The sequence below is a fragment of the Ahaetulla prasina genome, chromosome 1 (genome assembly GCF_028640845.1).
Source record: "Ahaetulla prasina isolate Xishuangbanna chromosome 1, ASM2864084v1, whole genome shotgun sequence".
Taxonomy (NCBI): domain Eukaryota; kingdom Metazoa; phylum Chordata; class Lepidosauria; order Squamata; family Colubridae; genus Ahaetulla; species Ahaetulla prasina.
The window spans coordinates 258,824,075-258,845,433 of NC_080539.1; the positions used below are offsets into that span (position 1 = coordinate 258,824,075).

General features: G+C 40.0%; 1 protein-coding gene across 5 annotated transcripts in view; it reads right to left on the reverse strand.

Annotated features, from left to right (window-relative positions):
* Nucleotides 1-21,359, reverse strand: part of SIGIRR (single Ig and TIR domain containing) — a 49,222-nt gene that overhangs the window by 13,436 nt on the left and 14,427 nt on the right. For 3 of the 5 annotated variants that reach the window (XR_009152022.1, XM_058156344.1, XM_058156335.1), the window contains exons 4-8: nucleotides 16,932-17,059; nucleotides 13,442-13,585; nucleotides 12,815-12,958; nucleotides 7,011-7,113; nucleotides 6,225-6,375 (exon numbers count right to left, since the gene is read on the reverse strand). Coding sequence is in view for 4 of the 5 variants with exons in the window: in XM_058156344.1 (XP_058012327.1) it covers nucleotides 6,225-6,375; nucleotides 7,011-7,113; nucleotides 12,815-12,958; nucleotides 13,442-13,585; nucleotides 16,932-17,059 (670 nt within the window). In the remaining variant the exon portion in view is untranslated. Of the gene's footprint in view, nucleotides 1-6,224; nucleotides 6,376-7,010; nucleotides 7,114-12,814; nucleotides 12,959-13,441; nucleotides 13,586-16,931; nucleotides 17,060-18,906; nucleotides 19,028-20,045; nucleotides 20,095-21,359 lie in introns of all 5 variants that reach the window. The other 2 variants (XM_058156354.1, XM_058156363.1) reach the window with 2 other exon arrangements.

Here is a 21,359-nt window from a genome sequence, read left to right on the forward strand (position 1 = left end):
CAAAAGTTGGGTTTGAAGGAGGACAATAGGAAGAATATTGATGGTTTGAACTTTTGTTGGAGAAGACCCTCAAGGATACTGTAGACAACCAAGAATACAGATACATGGATCACAGGAAAAAGAAATCAATCCACAGTTCTCCCTCAAGGCACAAATGAGCAGGCTCAAATTATCCTACTTTGGACACATTATGTGACGACCCAGCTCCTTGGAGAAGGCTTTAATGCTGGGAATGGTGGAAGGAAAAAGAAGAGGAAAAGATGAATGGAAGTGTTACAGAAGTGTGCCCTGCTGGAAGACCTGAAAAACCTGGTTAGGGAGAAATCACGATGGAGTAAATCTGTCTATATACTTGTTAAAAGTTGACGATAATCTGATAGCACATAATAAGTCAACAAGCTTGTATAGGAACAGGACAAAAGTATTATATTGAATTGCCTGCCTTAAAAAAACCAGTCATCTGCTTCTTGGTGATTATAACAGGAAAAGAGCAATATCCTTTTGATTAACGGGAAATTTGTTAAGAAGTTGGAATGATGGTATTGAATGCTGAACTAAAGTCTACAAAAGGACCCTTGCATAGGTCTTTGGAGACTCAAGATGTTGTAGGATGTAGTGCAGAGCCATATTAACAGCATCATCTGTTGATCTATTTGCTCGGTATGCAAATTGCAAGGGGTCTAAAAGCGGATTCGTGATGGTTTTCAGGTAGGAAAGCACTAGCCTTTCAAAGGTTTTCATGACTACAGATGTTAGAGCAACTGGTCTGTAGTCATTCAGTTCCTTGATGGTGGGCTTCTTCGGCACTGGGATGATGGTAGAGCGTTTGAAGCAAGAAGGAACATAGCACATCTCTAGTGATTTATTGAAAATATGGGTGAAGATGGGGGCCAATTGGTCAGCACAGACTTTTAAGCAAGAAGGAGTTATCTTGTCTGGGCCTGGCGCTTTTCCTGGCTTTTGTCTGTGAAATAGGTCCTGCACTTCCTTTTCTGAGAACCAGAAGAACTATGGAAGGAACTCAAACAAGTTATTAAGGATGAGTGTGAAAAGAGAACAGCCAAAGATGAAACAGAAGAAAGCAAACTGGATGCCAGAACAAATCAGGAAAATGTCAAGAAGAGAAGAGAAGCCAAAGCCAAGATAGACAAAAATCTCAGAAAGGAACATAATAGTTTCAGAGAGATTTTAGAAGAGAGAAGAAACAGCATTGCAACAATAAGTAGAACCACCAATCTTACAATTGACAATGAAAACATTGAAGTGGTAGATAGCTATTGCTTTTCAGAATCAACCATCAACAGTAAGGGAACAATCTTTCAAGAAATACACTGCAGATAAGCACTTCGCAGAGCAGCCATGAAGACCTTGGAAAAGATATTCAAATGCTGTGATGTGCCTATACTTAAAAAGATGAGAATTGTGCAAACTATGGCATGCTCTGGAACCCTCTATGCAAACAAAAGTTGGGTTTGAAGGAGGACGATAGGAAGAATATTGATGATTTGAACTTTTGTTGGAGAAGACCCTCAAGGATACTGTAGACAACCAAGAATACAGATACATGGATCACAGGAAAAAGAAATCAATCCACAGTTCTCACTCAAGGCACAAATGAGCAGGCTCAAATTATCCTACTTTGGACACATTATGTGACGACCCAGCTCCTTGGAGAAGGCTTTAATGCTGGGAAAGGTGGAAGGAAAAAGAAGAGGAAAAGATGAATGGGAAGTGTTACAGAAGTGTGCCCTGCTGGAAGACCTGAAAAACCTGATTAGGGAGAAATCACGATGGAGTAAATCTGTCTATATACTTGTTAAAAGTTGACCAAAATAGCACATAATAAGTCAACAAGCTTATATAGGAACAGGACAAAAGTATTATATTGAATTGCCTGCCTTAAAAAAACCAGTCAGCTGTTTCTTGGTGATTATAACAGGAAAAGAGCAATATCCTTTTGATTAACGGGAAATTTGTTAAGAAGTTGGAATGAAAGGGGAGCGATGCATAATTATGACAGAAACTAAAATATAACTAGGCATTAAACATAAGAAAATATGTTTCTCATTTACTGATATTTCTAAATTGAATAGGAACAGAGCATTAATCTTTCCTTCTGACTCTCCTCGTATGAACAAGAGAAGAAGGCCATCACTCTGATCTTAATCAGAGTGGTACTCTGGATTTGGCTATTTTTTTTCTTTATACCGAGAGAAAGCAATTATACTGAGAGTATGCAATTTGAGTATATCACTCTCAATAAAATTAACAAATAGTAATTGATGTTGGTATTACCAATTTTCTTTTAGAATGTATTTCACTTGGTTAAAGAATAGTCTGTCTGATTCAAAGTCCACAAAAGCTGCATCAATTTATTTATGTTAAAATGAATTAAATGAGCAAGTACAAAATTACTCTCTAATTTTGAACCGTTGGCTCATTTTCCGGCAGTTTCATCAAGCAATAGGAGACCCATTCCTCATAAGTAAGTGAGAAGTATTTCACTTATATTTTTTTAAAAAAATATCTATTACACTGATTGGTGTATAATTTATTAGTCCCCTTTTTTAAAAAAAAATTGAGATCAGCGTTCTCAGAACTTAATCTTGACAGAATGTAACCCTTTATATTTATTGAATGAAATGATTTAGCCGTGACAGAAAAGCCTCCATCAAATACCACTTTAAAATCTCTCTTGAGATAATTTCGTCTTGTGCTGCCTTATTTTTGAGGACAGATGTTAATGAGAGCTTTACTTGTGGTATTAGGGGGAGGAAAAAACCCAAATCAGGAGCCCCAGCTATTAAGATCAGAATGACAGCCTGCTTCCCTTGTTCATACAAGGAGAGTCAGAACGAAAGATTAACACACTGCTCCTATGCAATTTAGAAATATCAGTAAATGGGAAATTTATTCAAGTTTGTATAGCTTTCATGCACTGATTGCAAACCGCAGAGCCTTCACATGTTGGATTTAGATGGAAATATTTCAGGTAGCAGCACTGTTTTGGAAACAGGATTTGTTGTTGTTAGTATTGCAGGGGAGATAGATATTTCTACAGTCTTCATTTTAATTTCCCTCATAGCTTTTATTTACTTATTTAGGATTCTTTATAGTGTAAATTAAATCATGCTGGCTTTCTAATCGGTAATAAACCTAAAAAGGAGAAGTTTAAAACTAAAATAGAGTTTTAGTTACTCCATAATTTATCAAGATCTGAATATGTTAAGCCTTAAAAATGGCAAAAGCGCTATGCTCTCTTGCATATCAAAGTATAATCTCCATATACTGGCAAACTGAAAGGTCCACCTAAACTCCATTTTCTCACTAATGGGAATGTGTATATGTGTAAAACGATGAATTTAGCACAGAATATATGTGTAAACGTAGCCCAACCATCAGGAAATGATTCCTTGTCACTGATGTTCATGGCTAATACGTGCATATTGAATAGAAGCAACAAGGATTATGTGACTGAAAATGTCATTTTTCCTAGGAGCATCACTTATTTTGGTATACATTTAAAAAGCATAGTGGGCATCAACAAACAAATATAGTACAGATCACATTTCCTGCTAGGTCATGTGGCTCAAATCTAAAAACAAATTCACTTCAGAGTAAGAATTGAGATCCTCACAATTCTGAAAATTACACGGAGACCACCTTGTGATGGTCTCCGTATTCTGGCCAGTCCTCTACCTCCATATGGCTGACATGCTTCTATCAGCTATGATGATTTTGGAAAACACTGACAGAAAATAGAAATAATCACTCTCCAAAGAACTCTTCGATAATTGCCTTGTTCTAATGTCACACATGGAAAAACCAAAAATCAAACAATGTCCCCTCCTGATTTTAAATGCACCTCTGTTCTATGCAATAAAAGAGAAAAGCAGCCGGTCTAAAAATGGCATACTAAGAGTGAAAGAAGATGCCATTTTTAGAAATTTAATATTTAATAAAAGTACAGGTATTCTTTGACTTATGACCATCGGAAGATACAACACTACTGAAAAAAGAGATTTATAGCCATTTATAGCCATGCTTATGATCACTGCAACATCCCCATGGTATCATGATCAAAATTAAGATGCTTGGCAAGTGTTGCAGTGTCCCGAGAACATGTGATCAACTTTTGTGACCACTTGACAAACAAAGTAAATGGGAAAGCCAAATTCACTTAACAACCATGTTAACAACTGCAGTAATTCACGTGACAGCTGGGGCACGAAAGGTTGTAAAATGGGGCCAAACTCACTTAATTGTCTTGCTTAGCAACAGAAATTTTGGGCTCAACTGTGGTCGTATGTTGAGAACTAACTGCATTCAAATAAAAGTTGTCAGACTTCTATCAAATCATGGAATAAAGCATTCTGTTCAACACACACACACACACTTTGTAGAGAAATCCAAATTAAAGCATTCCTGACAGGTAACAGTCTAGCTTTCAACACATCCACTGCAGGAGAACCAAAGTTTCCACGGTTCCTTTTCCTGAAAATCGGGTCCTCTTTCTATGTCTTATATATATCATATTTTTCAGAGTATAAGACGCACCAGAGTATAAGATGCACCTTAATTTTTGGGGAGGAAAATAAGAAAAAAGCTGATTGGCAGGTGGATCAGCCTCCTGGAATACCTCCAATCAGCTGTTCCCAGAGATGAATTTTAGCAACAGGTTCCTTTGTTGTGAGCTCTGTGCCTTGCTTTTCTTTTTTTTTTGCTTTTTTTTCTGCCTCTGAAAATTCTGAAACTCAGTTTCAGAACTTTTTTTTCTGCTTCTGAAAGCCTCCAAAACAGCTTCAGAAAAAAAAGACTCTGAAGCTCTGTTTTGGGGCTTGTTTTTCGAAGCTCTGTTTGGGGGCTTTTTTCCTGAAGCTCTGTTTGGGGGCTCCTTTTCTGAAGTTTCGTTTCTGATGCTTTTTTCATCCTCTGAAACCTCCCTTTGAGAACCTGGACGATGCTACATTCGGAGTATAAGACGCACCCAGATTTTCACCCTCTTTTTTGGGGGGGGGAAAGGTACATCTTGTACTTCGAAAAATACAGTATATGCTCTACCACCACCACCCCACTGGAATTATTTGCATTTGATCTTTTAATGTATTCATTTTAGAATCCTTCCTGAGCTCTTTTTTTCCAATTAATTTCCGTTTGGCAAGAAAATAATTTCCTGATCCTCTCAAACAGCAGCCCAGCCCATCATACAATTTAGTTCTGGCACAAACAAGGAAATACTACACAGAAAATTTAAATTAGACACTTTTTACTAAGCCAGGAGATATTTCATTTGTAGGGAAGGGGAAAAAAATCACATCTGCTGTTTTTTTTCCTATGGAATAAGGATTGTTTCAAATATTCAACTTGTACTAAGCTTGTGTAAAATTATGTTCATATCTCAAGAGAAGTTTCCATCCCTCCTTCAATAACCCAATGAAAAAGACTGTGTTATTAACCATTTACCGCTGATATGAAAACAGAAATAAGTCTAAATAATAAATGAGAACATTGATATAATATTTTTCTACATTCCTGCTTTGAGAATATTTGTGTTTTTTATCTTCACTAATCCATATCTTTTATTTGCCTTTGAACTATCTGTGCATTAAACATCTTGGGTGGAAAACAGAATGTATTATTAATTTTTATTTTTCCTGGTTTTGATGCCTCATTATGGATTTTTGCTTGTTTCTTTAAAAGACGAGACATTGTAACATTTTTTTTTACAATTTTCTGCAGCAGCACTTAAGACTAATTCATTATAGAAACAGAGAGAGACAAAGACACATGTGACTTGTGAGAGATGTGACTTGTCAGACCCAATAATCTATTTGCTAGCAACGATGAAGAATCTCTACTGCAGAATTGCAGGAAACTGCAATTTTTAGCGTCCACCACTAACTATGCTGGCTACTGGGACTATTATCTTGGGAAGTTACAGATTCATCACTTCGTAAATAATCAATTATAAAAAGTTGCACAACTAGCAAATTAATTTAATCTAATTTATTTTTTACTACGGCACAAAATCAAAATCTAGACCTCAAAGTATAGCCAAAGCTTCTCAATAGCTAATGCTGTTAGGTAAATAAGTAAAGGCTTGACTACGGTCCTTCTCAGAAGAGAAGCTCCCTCTACATTTAGAATAACATCTCAAATATTGTCTTGCTATTCAAAAAAGAATAAAAAAGGATAAGATTGCAGCCATTTTGCTCCCAGTTTACCATGGAACCAGCATGCCACATCAACAAGGTCACGTTGCTCTTGTGCTGCTTTAGCAGATTAATGGCTGGATGTGCTATGTCTCGATATTGGCTCTCAAAGACAATGAAGATTGGCTTTCGGGAGAGTTCAAGCAGTCTCCAAAGACCTTCCCTAAAAAAAAAAAAAAGGCAATGGCTTTTCAGAATTACCAACAAAACTTGGTTTTTATAATTATTTATAGTTCTGCGCTCTGCAGAAAAACATTTGCATTTCTTTCATTCATCTAAGATATACTATACCCAAGCTTCATTAAGCTTAAAAGCACATCAGCTGCTCAATTATCAGAAGCTAACCTGCAAATTTTAGTCTCCTATGTATCAAAGATGTAGGAGAGATTTTAGTTGCTGTGAATGAGATGACCTTGTTCAAAAAAAATGTTTGCATGCAAATAGTACATTCTCCGTGTCTTCTACTATAGCTTGGAAGACTGAGAATGAGCCACACACACATAGTCAGTTGAACAGAATATTTATCGGATTAGTTTTTCAAGTCAGAGTTTACCTTGACATTCAAACCAAATAGTGACCTGCAAAAACTCATGAAACAGATTGGAAACCAGAATAAATAATTAATTTGAAAACTTGGTTTGGAGGATTCATGCAAGGAACAGCATATTAGTTTATGCATCGCAGCAAAATGCAGTTTACAAGACAGTACAGCATTCAAAAAAACCCAAAAAAACCCAGACATGAGAGAAGGGAGCAAGTACACACACACAAATGTTAAAGAAATGAGAGTCTATTTACCTGAAATTATTGTTGCACCATTCTTGTTCTAAATATGCATAAGAAAGAACCACAATAAGGCGTCGACATCGGCTGACATTCATAATCAGATCTGCAGAAGGCTCTGGAAAAGAAGATTGTTTGTTTTTCTGAGAAAGGCCAAACCCTTGGGGATTTTTTAAAATCATTTGTTTAATCATTCATCTTATGATGAAGATTATGCAGGAGCTTATTATCATCATCATCCAAATCAGTGGTGGGCTTCAATTTTTTTTACTTCCAGTTCTGTGGGTGTGGCCTGGTGGGTGTTGCATGGCTTGGTGGGCATTGCAGGGGAAGGATACTGTAAAATCTCCATTCCCTCCCCAACCCCATTTCCTCCTGATCAGCTGGGACTTGGGAGGCACAGAATAGATGGGGCCAGTCAGAGGGGGTATTTACCGGTTCTCCGAACTACTCAAAATTTCCGCTAGTGGTTCTCCGGAACTGGTCAGAACCTGCTGAATACCACCTCTGATCCAAATCCAAATTAAATCTCATAATTCGGGATTTTAAAATGTTGGGATGGAAGATATCTATCAGATCTCTATCAGAGAATCAGGGGAAATATAAACTTGTTGATCCTGCTCAGTTTTTAAAAAGCTCCTGATACTTTTATTTTATTTATTTATTTATTTATTTATTTATTCGCATTTTTATACCGCCCTATCTCCCAAGGGACTCAGGGCGGTTTACAGCCTGATAAAAAACATACATATAAATACCGAATAAAACATCAATTAAAAAACTTATTAAATAAGGCCAAATATTTAAAATAGCAATAAAAGTAATAAAACCCCAATTAAAACCAAATTTAAAATTTAAAATTCTAGTCCATCCTGCGCAAATAAACAGATGTGTCTTAAGCTCGCAGCGAAAGGTTCGAAGGTCAGGAAGTTGGCAAAGTCCTGCGGGAAGTTCGTTCCAGAGGGTGGGAGCCCCCACAGAAAAGGCCCTTCCTCTGGGTGTCGCCAGTCGGCACTGCCTGGCCGACGGCACCCTGAGGAGTCCTTCCCTGTGAGAGCGCACGGGTCGGTGAGAGGCAATCGGTGGCAGCAATCGGTGGCAGCAGTGGTAAGTAACCCGGCCCTATGCCATGGAGCGCTTTGAAGATAGTTACCAAAACCTTGAAGCGCACCCGAAGGCCACAGGTAGCCAGTGCAGTCTGCGCAGGAGAGGTGTCACATGGGAGCCACGAGGCTTCCTCTATCACCCGTGCAGCCGCATTCTGACCAACTGAGCCTCCGGTGCTCCTCAAGGGAGCCCCATGTAGAGAGCATTGCAGTAATCCAGACGAGATGTCACGAGCATGAGTGACCATGCATAGGGCATCCCGGTCTAGAAAGGCGCAACTGGCGAACCAGGCGAACCTGGTAAAAGCTCTCCTGGAGCGGCCGTCAAATGGTCTTCAAAGGACAGCCGTCCATCCAGGAGAACGCGCGCCCTCTCCATCGGGCCAATGACTCGCCCCAACAGCGGCTGTAGCTGACTGTGCGGGATGCCGGCATCCACAGCCACTCTGTCTTGGAGGGATTGAGCTTGAGCCTGTTTCTCCCCATCCAGACCCGTCGGCTTCCAGACACCGGGACAGCACTTGATAACCGTTGGGGTGGCCCGGTGTGGAAAAGTACAGCTGAGTGTCATCAGCGTACAGCTGGTACCTCACACCGAAACCACTGATGATCTCACCCAGCGGCTTCATATAGATGTTGAACAGGAGGGGCGAGAGAATCGACCCCTGCGGCACCCCACAAGTGAGGCACCTCGGGGCCAACCTCTGCTCTCCTGTCAACACCGTCTGCGACCGATCAGAGAGATAGGAGGAGAACCACCGATAAACGGTGCCTCCCACTCCCAATCCCCCTAACCAGTGCAGCAAGATACCATGGTCGATGGTATCAAAAGCCGCTGAGAGATCTTTTAATCATAGTATCCTTCAGGAGCATCTCTTTCAAATAAGGTATTCCAGGGCACATTTTTAGACCAGCTCCTTTCATACTTCAGGGCTATTCTTGAGAGAAATAGCCCTGAGTGACTATATCTTCATCTGGTGACAATTAAGCTGTAAAGTTCCACAAGAATTTATTCCATTCCCAGTGATGTCTAACATTTAGATGAAAACATCAGCAGAGATTTCATCAGTACATGGATAACAGCAGGCAGAATGTCACTATATTTTTTTGAATCAAGAGAATTTGTGCAGCTTTTTAACCAATGTCTGAATGCAGCAATTTTTTTTACAAGAACAGGCAAATAAAGTGAAGCTGAATCCTGACAATAGTGGCACTGCAGAGAGGGCTTCTTGTTCGAGATAGGGGACATTTCTTCTTAAGGAGATGATGAGTTTCAGAATGTTCCTGAAGCCATCATGATCAATGGAGATGCAGTTCTTCCTTTGGAAGGAAACTCTTTTTTTATATGCCATGGTTATGGCCACAGCTATTAATACACCAGCAATATCCATTACATACTACCCTGGTTGTTAAAATCTGATGTTGCTCTGTTGTTATTGCTTTATTGCCAGGTGTTTGCTGTAAGGTGGCCAATTTGATCTAGTCAACATGGATTGTTCAAATATAAAATATATTCACTTTAGTATGTCAGCATTGGGGGGGAAAAACTACTCCATTATGAACATATAGGGTTGATACTGTATTTTAAATTGGCCATTTGAATAAGTTTTTTAAGGGTTGTTTTTAGCATTGTATGTGTTGTTTTTTGTTTTTATAGTGGCTGTAAACTGCCCTGAGTCCTTCGGGAGAAGGGCGGTCTATAAATTAAAATATTATTATTATTATTATTATTATTATTATTATTATTATTATTATTATTATTATTATTATTATTATTATTATTATTATTATTATTATTATTAACATGAGAAGGACAAACAGGCAAATTGATTACACATTTCTCTTGATTCACTCAAATCATTCCACAGGACCAAAGTGAATAAACTTAGGCCTTCATGAAATACCTCTAAGAACCTGCTGAATACCACCTCTGATCCAAATCCAAATTAAATCTCATAATTCGGGATTTTAAAATGTTGGGATGGAAGATATCTATCAGATCTCTATCAGAGAATCAGGGGAAATATAAACTTGTTGATCCTGCTCAGTTTTTAAAAAGCTCCTGATACTTTTATTTATTTTGTTTATTTATTTATTTATTCGCATTTTTATACCGCCCTATCTCCCAAGGGACTCAGGGCGGTTTACAGCCTGATAAAAAACATACATATAAATACAGAATAAAACATCAATTAAAAAATGTATTAAATAAGGCCGAATATTTAAAATAGTAATAAAAGTAATAAAACCCCAATTAAAACCAAATTTAAAATTTAAAATTCTAGTCCAGTCCTGCGCAAATAAACAGATGTGTCTTAAGCTCGCGGCGAAAGGTTCGAAGGTCAGGAAGTTGGCGAAGTCCTGGGGGAAGTTCGTTCCAGAGGGTGGGAGCCCCCACAGAAAAGGCCCTTCCCCTGGGTGTCGCCAGTCGGCACTGCCTGGCCGACGGCATCCTGAGGAGTCCTTCCCTGTGAGAGCGCACGGGTCGGTGAGAGGCAATCGGTGGCAGCAATCGGTGGCAGCAGTGGTAAGTAACCCGGCCCTATGCCATGGAGCGCTTTGAAGATAGTTACCAAAACCTTGAAGTGCACCCGGAAGGCCACAGGTAGCCAGTGCAGTCTGCGCAGGAGAGGTGTCACGTGGGAGCCACAAGGGGCTTCCTCTATCACCCGTGCAGCCGCATTCTGGACCAACTGGAGCCTCCGAGTGCTCCTCAAGGGGAGCCCCATGTAGAGAGCATTGCAGTAATCCAGACGAGATGTCACGAGAGCATGAGTGACCATGCATAGGGCATCCCGGTCTAGAAAGGGGCGCAACTGGCGAACCAGGCGAACCTGGTAAAAAGCTCTCCTGGAGACGGCCGTCAAATGGTCTTCAAAGGACAGCCGTCCATCCAGGAGAACGCCCAAGTTGCGCGCCCTCTCCATCGGGGCCAATGACTCGCCCCCAACAGCGGCTGTAGCTGACTGTACCGGGATGCCGGCATCCACAGCCACTCTGTCTTGGAGGGATTGAGCTTGAGCCTGTTTCTCCCCATCCAGACCCGTACGGCTTTCAGGGACCGGGACAGCACTGATAGCCGTTGGGGTGGCCCGGTGTGGAAAAGTACAGCTGAGTGTCATCAGCGTACAGCTGGTACCTCACACCGAAACCACTGATGATCTCACCCAGCGGCTTCATATAGATGTTGAACAGGAGGGGCGAGAGAATCGACCCCTGTGGCACCCCACAAGTGAGGCGCCTCGGGGCCGACCTCTGCCCTCCTGTCAACATCGTCTGCGACCAATCAGAGAGATAGGAGGAGAACCACCGATAAACGGTGCCTCCCACTCCCAATCCCCCTAACCAGTGCAGCAAGATACCATGGTCGATGGTATCAAAAGCCGCTGAGAGATCTTTTAACCATAGTATCCTTCAGGAGCATCTCTTTCAAATAAGGTATTCCAGGGCACATTTTTAGACCAGCTCCTTTCCTACTTGAGAGAAATAGCCCTGAGTGACTATATCTTCATCTGGTGACAATTAAGCTGTAAAGTTCCACAAGAATTTATTCCATTCCCAGTGATGTCTAACATTTAGATGAAAACATCAGCAGAGATTTCATCAGTACATGGATAACAGCAGGCAGAATGTCACTATATTTTTTTGAATCAAGAGAATTTGTGCAGCTTTTTAACCAATGTCTGAATGCAGCAATTTTTTTTACAAGAACAGGCAAATAAAGTGAAGCTGAATCCTGACAATAGTGGCACTGCAGAGAGGGCTTCTTGTTCGAGATAGGGGACATTTCTTCTTAAGGAGATGATGAATTTCAGAATGTTCCTGAAGCCATCATGATCAATGGAGATGCAGTTCTTCCTTTGGAAGGAAACTCTTTTTTTATATGCCATGGTTATGGCCACAGCTATTAATACACCAGCAATATCCATTACATACTACCCTGGTTGTTAAAATCTGATGTTGCTCTGTTGTTATTGCTTTATTGCCAGGTGTTTGCTGTAAGGTGGCCAATTTGATCTAGTCAACATGGATTGTTCAAATATAAAATATATTCACTTTAGTATGTCAGCATTGGGGGGAAAAAACTACTCCATTATGAACATATAGGGTTGATACTGTATTTTAAATTGGCCATTTGAATAAGTTTTTTAAGGGTTGTTTTTAGCATTGTATGTGTTGTTTTTGTTTTATAGTGGCTGTAAACTGCCCTGAGTCCTTCGGGAGAAAGGCGGTCTATAAATTAAAATATTATTATTATTATTATTATTATTATTATTATTATTATTATTATTATTATTATTATTATTATTATTATTATTATTATTATTATTATTATTATTAACATGAGAAGGACAAACAGGCAAATTGATTACACATTTCTCTTGATTCACTCAAATCATTCCACAGGACCAAAGTGAATAAACTTAGGCCTTCATGAAATACCTCTAAGAACCTGCTGCTGAAATTTAACAGCAAAATGTTCAAATTGATGCAAATTATTTAAGCCACATTCCATTTGAAGGAAAGATTAGGAGTGGTTTGTTTCTAGGAGTCTTCCTGTTCTTACCTTCCTGTTCCAATTGAAGGTGTGGGGGGACTCAGTTAATTCCCTTTGGATCTTTGGATGTTCTCCTGCAGTCCTCCACCAATTCAGGAAGCTAAGCTGTAGAGCCAACCTACCAAACACTGCTTTTTCTTGTGCCAGATTCTTACCTGAGTTGGGCAGAATGTCCTTCTCATCTAAAAAGAGCTTGTAACCATAGCGATTCTCTAGCTGTGGCTTCACTATGAAATTCACAAATTTTCTATCATCCACTGAATCAGCGTAAGATACATAGGCATCATAAATTTTTCCATCTGTAGAAAAAAGCATAGAAAAATACAGCATATTATACCAACAGATTTTTTTTTTAAAAGGCAATCTCATCTAATTCCCATGGTACCCACAGCTTTTTTTGTTGTGAAATTTCAAAAATGGGAGACAGAGAGGAGTTAACTTTGACTTCTGAGTTTGGAATAACCTTGGAGGCAACGTCACATAAATAGATGGAATGTTAGACAAAGTTAAACCGAAGAAAAGGTACAGGAAATAAAATGCAGTAAATTATACATATACTGGCTTCCCTCATCTATTCCACAGATCCCTGGGAGTCAAGAGACCGCAGGCTGGCACCTGCTGTGGCCTCTGATTATTCCCATTTAAAAGAAAGATGTAAAAATATAGGCTTGGCTAGAATTTTAAGATCCTATATAATTTTCAAAAATCTCTTCTCTTTTATTTCAATGACTTCTCCAAATGTTAAATATTCTGAATCAAGAGGAAAAGGGAAATATGTGTACCATTGATTTCTACTTCTCCATAATGGTTCCGGTACCAGAGCAGGGCATTCAGTCGGCACTTCACATACATTATAGCTACAAATAGCAGGAGTGCTGCAGCAAAAAATGTGGCTAGCACTGCACCCAAGTGCCCAACAGTCTCTTCTGAAAAGGAAACAAACAACATTAATTACACTTTGTGGTGAAACAGTACACTGTAGAGGAGGTAGAAGAGGGCCGTGAAAATATTTGCAGATCCCTCGCATCCTGGACATAAACTGTTTCAACTCCTACCCTCAAAACGACGCTATAGAGCACTGCACACCAGAACAACTAGACACAAGAACAGTTTTTTCCCGAAGGCCATCACTCTGCTAAACAAATAATTCCCTCAACACTGTCAGACTATTTACTGAATCTGCACTACTATTAATCGTTTCATAGTTCCCATCACCAATCTCTTTCCACTTATGACTGTATGACTATAACGTTACTGGCAATCCTTATGATTTATATTGATATATTGACCATCAATTGTGTTGTAAATGTTGTACCTTGATGAACGTATCTTTTCTTTTATGTAACACTGAGAGCATATGCACCAAGACAAATTCCTTGTGTGTCCAATCACACTTGGCCAATAAAATTCTATTCTATTCTATTCTATTCTATTCTGTAGGGTAGAGTTAAAAGTGAAAGCTGATTCTATTGGGGAAAAAAATTGATGCATTGCTGTCTAAACAAGAATAACAGCAACATAACTACAGAGGTGGTGAGCAGAATTTGAAAAATGGAAAATTACAATTCTCGGTGGCGAGTATTCCTATTCACAAAATAATAAATAAAGGTCTTGGGATGAAGGATGGATGTGAAGTCGATTTCTGACATACGTCAGAGTCGAGTTTATCTCTATTAACATTTGTACACAGAAACTGGCTTTTAAGTCTTTTTTGGCATCTGAAAGCTGCAGAAGAGCACTCTAAAAAAACATCTGCAGAATGTTCCTTTAAAATAACACAGCAGAATGTCCAGAGTCACTGAGGAACCATCCATGCTTAAAATATCAAAATGTGTTTTGCCCTCCCCCAAACTTAAAGCATGTAGCATGGATGCTAATCAACGTTTACATTTTTGTTAAGAAGAACAAAAATGGGTCAAGCTTAACTCTAGCTAGTATAAATGAGTATGTTCCTTGAAGAAGCCAAGCCAAGTTGAAGCTCAACTCCTGAAGACTTCGTAGACAGACCCAAGCAGGGGACATTTTTAATAATATGGAAATGAAAGAGTACAGGTTTTCACAGTTGTTACTTATTGGCATATAACAAATAAGAATTGGTGCTGACTTTTTGCTAATTGAGCCTTGAGTATTTTCAGGCTAATATATTCAGTGTCTCACAATGCAGTGCCCTGAAATTATTTTACAGGATGGAAGGGGTATGCCACCACATTACCTTCTTCCAGAATGGTTTTCAACTTCCCGGCCTAGTCTACAACCATGAAAATTTTGTTGTTACCTGGTGCCATCATGTGGCAATTTCTCTCCTTAGATTCACAGAGGATAGCTTGTTACAATACTGCTCTTATACAATGATCTCCTAAACTAGTGTTGCTTCTCATTCTCAAAAGCCCAATGTTTTACCCACCCTCTTTTAATTTAAGCACAAATAAATTTTATTTCCTCTTGGATATTGAGGGTGTATAATGTTCTTTCATTCTCTTTTGCGCTCACAAAAAGCACCCAGCAGATGGGAGGCCAACTCAAATTCCTACACCCCATGTTTTAAAGCTGCATTAAAAATGAAAAAGGCTTAATAATAATAATAATAATAATAATAATAATAATTATTATTATTATTATTATTATTATTATTATTATTATTTATAGACCGCCCTTCTCCCAAAGGACTCAGGGCGGTGTACAGCCACAAGTAAAATACAGAAAGAAAACCACAGTACAAAACTAAAAACAACCCTTAAAAAACCTATTTAATTTGGCTACTTATAGATAAAAATATTCCCTCTAAAATTTACTAAAAAATTTAAAAACCCATAAATCAATTTAATAATATAAAATTTAAGCGAGTCCAGCAAGACGAAATAAGTAGGTTTTAAGTTCGCGGCGGAAGGTCCTAAGGTCAGGTATTTGTCTGAGTCCAGGGGGAAGCTCGTTCCATAGGGTAGGAGCCCCCACAGAGAAGGCCCTCCCCCTGGGGGCCGCCAGCCAACATTGCTTGGCTGACGGCACCCTGAGGAGCCCCTCTCTGTGAGAGCGCACCGGTCGTTGGGAGATAGACGTTGGCAGTAGACGGTCCCGTAGGTATCCCGGTCCTAAGCCATGGAGCGCTTTAAAGGTAGTAACTAACACCTTGAAGCGCACCCAGAAGACAACAGGCAGCCAGTGCAGTCTGCGCAGGATAGGTGTTACATGGGAGCTCCGAACGGCTCCCTCAATAACCCGCGCAGCCGCATTCTGGACTAGCTGGAGTCTCCGGGTGCTCTTCAAGGGGAGCCCCATGTAGAGAGCATTGCAATAGTCCAGACGAGAGGTAACGAGAGCATGAGTGACTGTGCATAGGGCATCCCGGTCCAGGAAGGGGCGCAACTGGCGGATCAGGCGAACCTGATAGAAAGCTCTCCTGGAGACGGCTGTCAAATGGTCTTCGAAAGACAGCCGCCCATCCAGGAGTACGCCCAAGTTACGCACCCTCTCCATTGGGCTGCAGCTGACTGTACTGGGGTGCCGGCATCCACAGCCACTCCGTCTTGGAGGGATTAAGTTTGAGCCTGTTCCTCCCCATCCAGACCCGTACGGCCTCCAGACACCGGGACAGTACTTCGACAGCTTCGTTGGGGTGGCCTGGGGTGGAAAAGTACAGCTGCGTGTCATCAGCGTACAGTTGGTATCTCACCCCAAAACCACTGATGATCTCACCCAGTGGCTTCATGTAGATGTTGAACAGGAGAGGCGAGAGAATCGATCCCTGCGGCACCCCACACATGAGGCGCCTCGGAGTCGATCTCTGCCCCCCTGTCAACACCGTCTGCGTCCGGTCAGAGAGGTAGGAGGAGAACCACTGATAAACGATGCCTCCCACTCCCAACCCCTCTAACCGGCGCAGCAAGATACCATGGTTGATGGTATCAAAAGCCGCTGAGAGGTCTAATAGGACCAGGGCAGAGGAGTAACCCTTATCCCTGGCCCTCCAGAGATCATCCACCAACGCGACCAAAGCCATCTCCGTACTGTATCCGGGCCGGAAGCCGGACTGGAACGGGTCTAGATAGATAAAAACATTTATGAATGTTTTTGTTTATGACTATACAGCAAATAAATATTTTAATTCATTAGTTTGTCATTTGATCAACAGAAGCAGAAAATTTACTCTTGAATGGATATATATTATTACAATGATTTTGTGAACTCACTGCTATTAAACAATTAATGCTGTGCACATGTAGCTGCAATGATAATCAATAGAATCTTTTATGACTATTTCCATGGGCACACTACCTGATTTTTTCAGTGTAAAAAGAGCTGTACTATTTCTAATGAAGCAGGCAAAAACTCCATAATTTTCATCAGTCATGTTTAGTGCTAAAGAACTGGAGATAAATATTTTGGTTTCATTGTCACTGAACCTGGAAAACAACAAACAAACAAAAAGACACTGTTAAAAGTTAGACACTGCTAAACACCGTTATTTTGGAAGAAAAGCAAATAATGAGAATCAAGACATTTCAGATTTGGGTTATCCAAAAATGTTAGGGTGCTTACAGACAGAGCACTCCTAATGTTGCCTATGAAAGTACACTGTGTGAAGTTTCATTTTTTTCCACAGTGCACTTGATTTAAATAATGAAACAATGGCAGCAGAAGAAGTAATAGGAAAATATGGAATATCATATTCATGATATGAACAATGTCAAGACTCCTGTAAAATTCCACAAATACAGCAGGTCGATTATACCTTGAAAGTCTTATCCAGATTCCACCGTGTACTGTGCCCCTTTTTAAACTCTAGAAAAGTGCACAATATTCATGGATGGGAAGTCTTTGGTGTTTGGTGTTAAAACTGGATCAGGAAAAAAGATGCCACTGCCATATTTAATTTCTAAGAAAACCTAAGCAAATCTGTGCTACGGAAATTCTCTTCTTGGTTTAACGTGTCCATCTTGGTAATCTTGCCTTTCTCTACTACAAAAACAAGTTTGCATGAGCAAAGATGTTACATGAATTGGAAAACACATCCCTTTTTTCTATAATTTCTGATTTACTTAAGTTTTCAGAGTCATATTTGATCTGCCATTTTTCTTTATTTTCCCAAGCATCCCCATTCCAGTTTGGGAAAAGCAGCAGGAAGTTTCAGTTACAGACAAGAGGCTTTTGTTTTCTCACCCCAAATCAGAGGTGGGTTTCAGCAGGTTCTGACCAGTTCTGGAGAACCGGTAGCGGACATTTTGAGTAGTTCGGAGAACCAGTAAATACCACCTCTGACTGGCGCCACCTCCATCTATTCTCTGCCTCCCAAGTCCCAGCTGATCGGGAGGAAATGGGGATTTTGCAGTAACCTTCCCCTGGAGTGGGGTGGGAATGTAGATTTTACAGTATCCTTCCCCTGCCACGCCCACCAAGCCACACTCACAGAACTGGTAGTAAAAAAATTTGAAACCCAACATTGCCCCAAATACTTAGTACCTTCCTCTCTCATTCTTAGAAATGTAATTTCTAAGCTATTTCTCTTCTGTATTCTCCTCTCATTTCAGGGGTGAAATGTAAATTTTTTTACTACCGGTTCTGTGGGCGTGGCTTGGTGGGAGGGTTAATGTGACTGAGTGGGCGTGGCCACCTTTTTTTTTACTTTTAAAAGCATTTTTTCTACAACCTCTTCAGCTGAAGATCTTGTAGAAAAAATGCTTTGAAAGGGTTCTGACAATCTCAGCTGAGCCGCGCGGTCATCAGAGGCTTTTTTTTTAACTTTTAAAAGCAGCTCAGCTGGGCATGTGAGGGGGGGAAGGGGGGAAGGGATTTTTGCTACTGGTTCTCTGAACCACCCGCCACCATTGCTACCAGGTTGGGTGATCCGGTCCGAATTGGGAGCATTTCACCCCTGCCTCATTTCCCATGGCTTAGTCTGCAAACCTACGCTAGTATGCTTGGGAATAATCATTGAACTCAGTGGGGTTTCTTTCCATTAAGTAGTCTGAATTGGATTGTGCATTTCTAAAAGGAGAGGTGGACAGCTTATTTTTAAACTGTATTAACGGTAATATTGAGTACCCTAACCAGCACCTTGGGCGAGTCACTCTCTCTCTCAGCCCAACTCACCTCACAGGATTGTTCTTGTGGGGAAAATGGGAGAAGGAAGATGGCAATAGCAATAGCACCTTAGACTTATACACCGCTCCATGGTGCTTTACGGTCCTCTCTAAGCGGTTTACAGAGTCATCATATTTCCCCCAACAATCTGAGTCCTCATTTTACCAACCTCAGAAGGATGGAAGCCTGAATCAACCTTGAGCTGCTCAGGATTGAACTCCTGGCAGTACTGCAATGCTGCATTCTAACCACTGTGACATCACATTCAAGATTGTTGGATATGTTCACCGCTTTGAGATATTTTTCAAAATAATAAAAGTGAGATAAAAAAACAAAAAACAAATATTCAACAATTCTGTATTTAAAACACTTTCAAAGTTTCTTTCGTTCAATACAGCTGTTTCCTGTTGTTGTTGTTGTTCCTTTCTTTCAAAAGAAACATACTAGGAGCAATTACCGAAACTTAATATGTCAGGAGCTCCCTTGCCTCTTGCCTGTTTATCTCCCTATCCTCCATCCAGAACCACCTTCTTGTCCACAAGATCAGAGGTTCAGATGATGGATACAGCCTAACTGCCACTACTGTGATTGTACATGATAAAAAATAATTTCTCCAGCCTGAAGAAAAAAAACCCACTTTCCTCAGGAACATTGATCAATCTAAGCAAACATGCTCTGAAGTTTCAGTTCATTTAAGGTTCATTTTCAAAGGAGCAGATTGGGAATTGTGGAAAGAAGATTAAATTTGCCAAGTTAAAGGGAAGGTTGGGTAAGTTGTTATATGGGCAATAGGCTTAGTTCTCATGAATGCAATCAAACCAGCTAATTTACCGTACATTGCACATACACTAGCAGAGATTTGGGATCTTCCAAAATCATTTCTCTCCACTTTCTTTTACATACAAATGAATTGTAGGTTCTGCCTATGGATCATGTTAAAGTTTTACTTAAAATGGGCTTTTGTTTTGTTTAGGGGAAAAAAATATGAGTTTTTAATCTAATTCTCTTTAAACTGCCTGAGGTTTTATTCCTTTTTTCACTTTCTCTTCTTTCATTTTTAAAGAGTCATAATTATTGCACTCGAACATTTTCTTTTTGTCGTTTTTACCTCTGGATTTATTTTCAAGTTGGATGAAAGCTGCCTGCTTTGATTGTAAAAGTCACAAAATTACACAACTAACTACAAAAATGTAGCAGAATAAATTGAGGAAAGTCGATTCCCCCTCTATAGAAAAAAAACAACTAACAATTGACAAGGTACTGACAAGTAAAGACTTTGTAGAGTTAAGCCCTTTATTTATACTTAACTGCTTTGCTTAGTTCTGACTGTGAGAGATTTCCTATCCTCGGCAGTAGGCTGAAAGGATAGGAATCATCAATTAATATTATACCAGAGAAGCAGGAGTGAAATCCAGCAGGTTCTGACAGGTTCTGGAGTACCGGTAGTGAAAAATTTGAGTAGTTTGGAGGACCGGCAAATACCACTGCTGGCTGGCCCCAGAATGGGGTGGGAGTGGAGATTTTGCAATATCCTTCCCCCAGGAGTGGAGAGGAATGGGGATTTTGCAGTATCCTTCCCTTGGAGTAGGGTGGGAATGGAGATTTTTGCAGTATCCTTCCCCTGCCACGCCCACCAAGCCACACCCACCAAGCCACACCCACAGAACCGGTAGTAAAAAAAATTGGATTTCACCACTGCAGAGAAGGGACGCATAACCAATATAATACTGCTTATAGAGGTGTTCGGGAGGGTGGGGGGAAGCAATTTCTACTAGATTACACAGCTGAATAATGTCTGCTTATAGGTCAGACTATTTGTGAACAATTATTGACAATCAATAACAAAATTAATGAGCTTAATACATCTTTCCAGCTTTATGCTCAAGGGATTTTTGTGAGATTCATCCTCACGTCACCTAAGGAAGTGAGAGTGAGAGTGAAAGAAACAAAGGAGAGAGGAAAAATATACAAGTCTGACTCCCATAAAGAGACAAGACAAAGGAAAAACAGCATATGGCATACTCATTGAGAATCATGAAGATAAACAAGAAGCCGCCTTCCCAAATTAGGGTTATTTTATCCAACCCAGCAGAGTGATTCCACAGAACAAAAAGAACCACAGAAGGTGGAATTCCAAAAGATTTACTCTAAAAGCTTCTGGGGTGGAACTACGGTATAAGTGTCCTATTGTTCCACAGAGGTCTTTAACTTTTGGAGAAGCTGAAGTGGAATCATAATAGATTTATTTACTTAGGGTTTTCCACCATTCAGTTCTCACAGGCTCTGAGCAACTTGCCACCAACGCAACAGAAGAGTAAACAAGAGACAAATACAACCGCTAACAGAACCAGTCTGTTGTGCCACGATCTGAGGAATGAATAAAGCTCACTTGTTCTCAAATGCTTTCCTAAATAGTCATTTTTTATGAAATGCAGCTACTCACAAATGTTGGGGTGATAGCCCTGTTCCTGCTGTATTCTCTCTTTTAGTAAGAGTATCAGAAAGAGAATAAAAATCACAAACAAACAAACACAGATACAAAAAAAATATCTAAATATTTGGATCCATTGGACTTCCATTGCTATTCAGAAAGAGGCATTCAAAACTCCAAAAAGAGTTCAC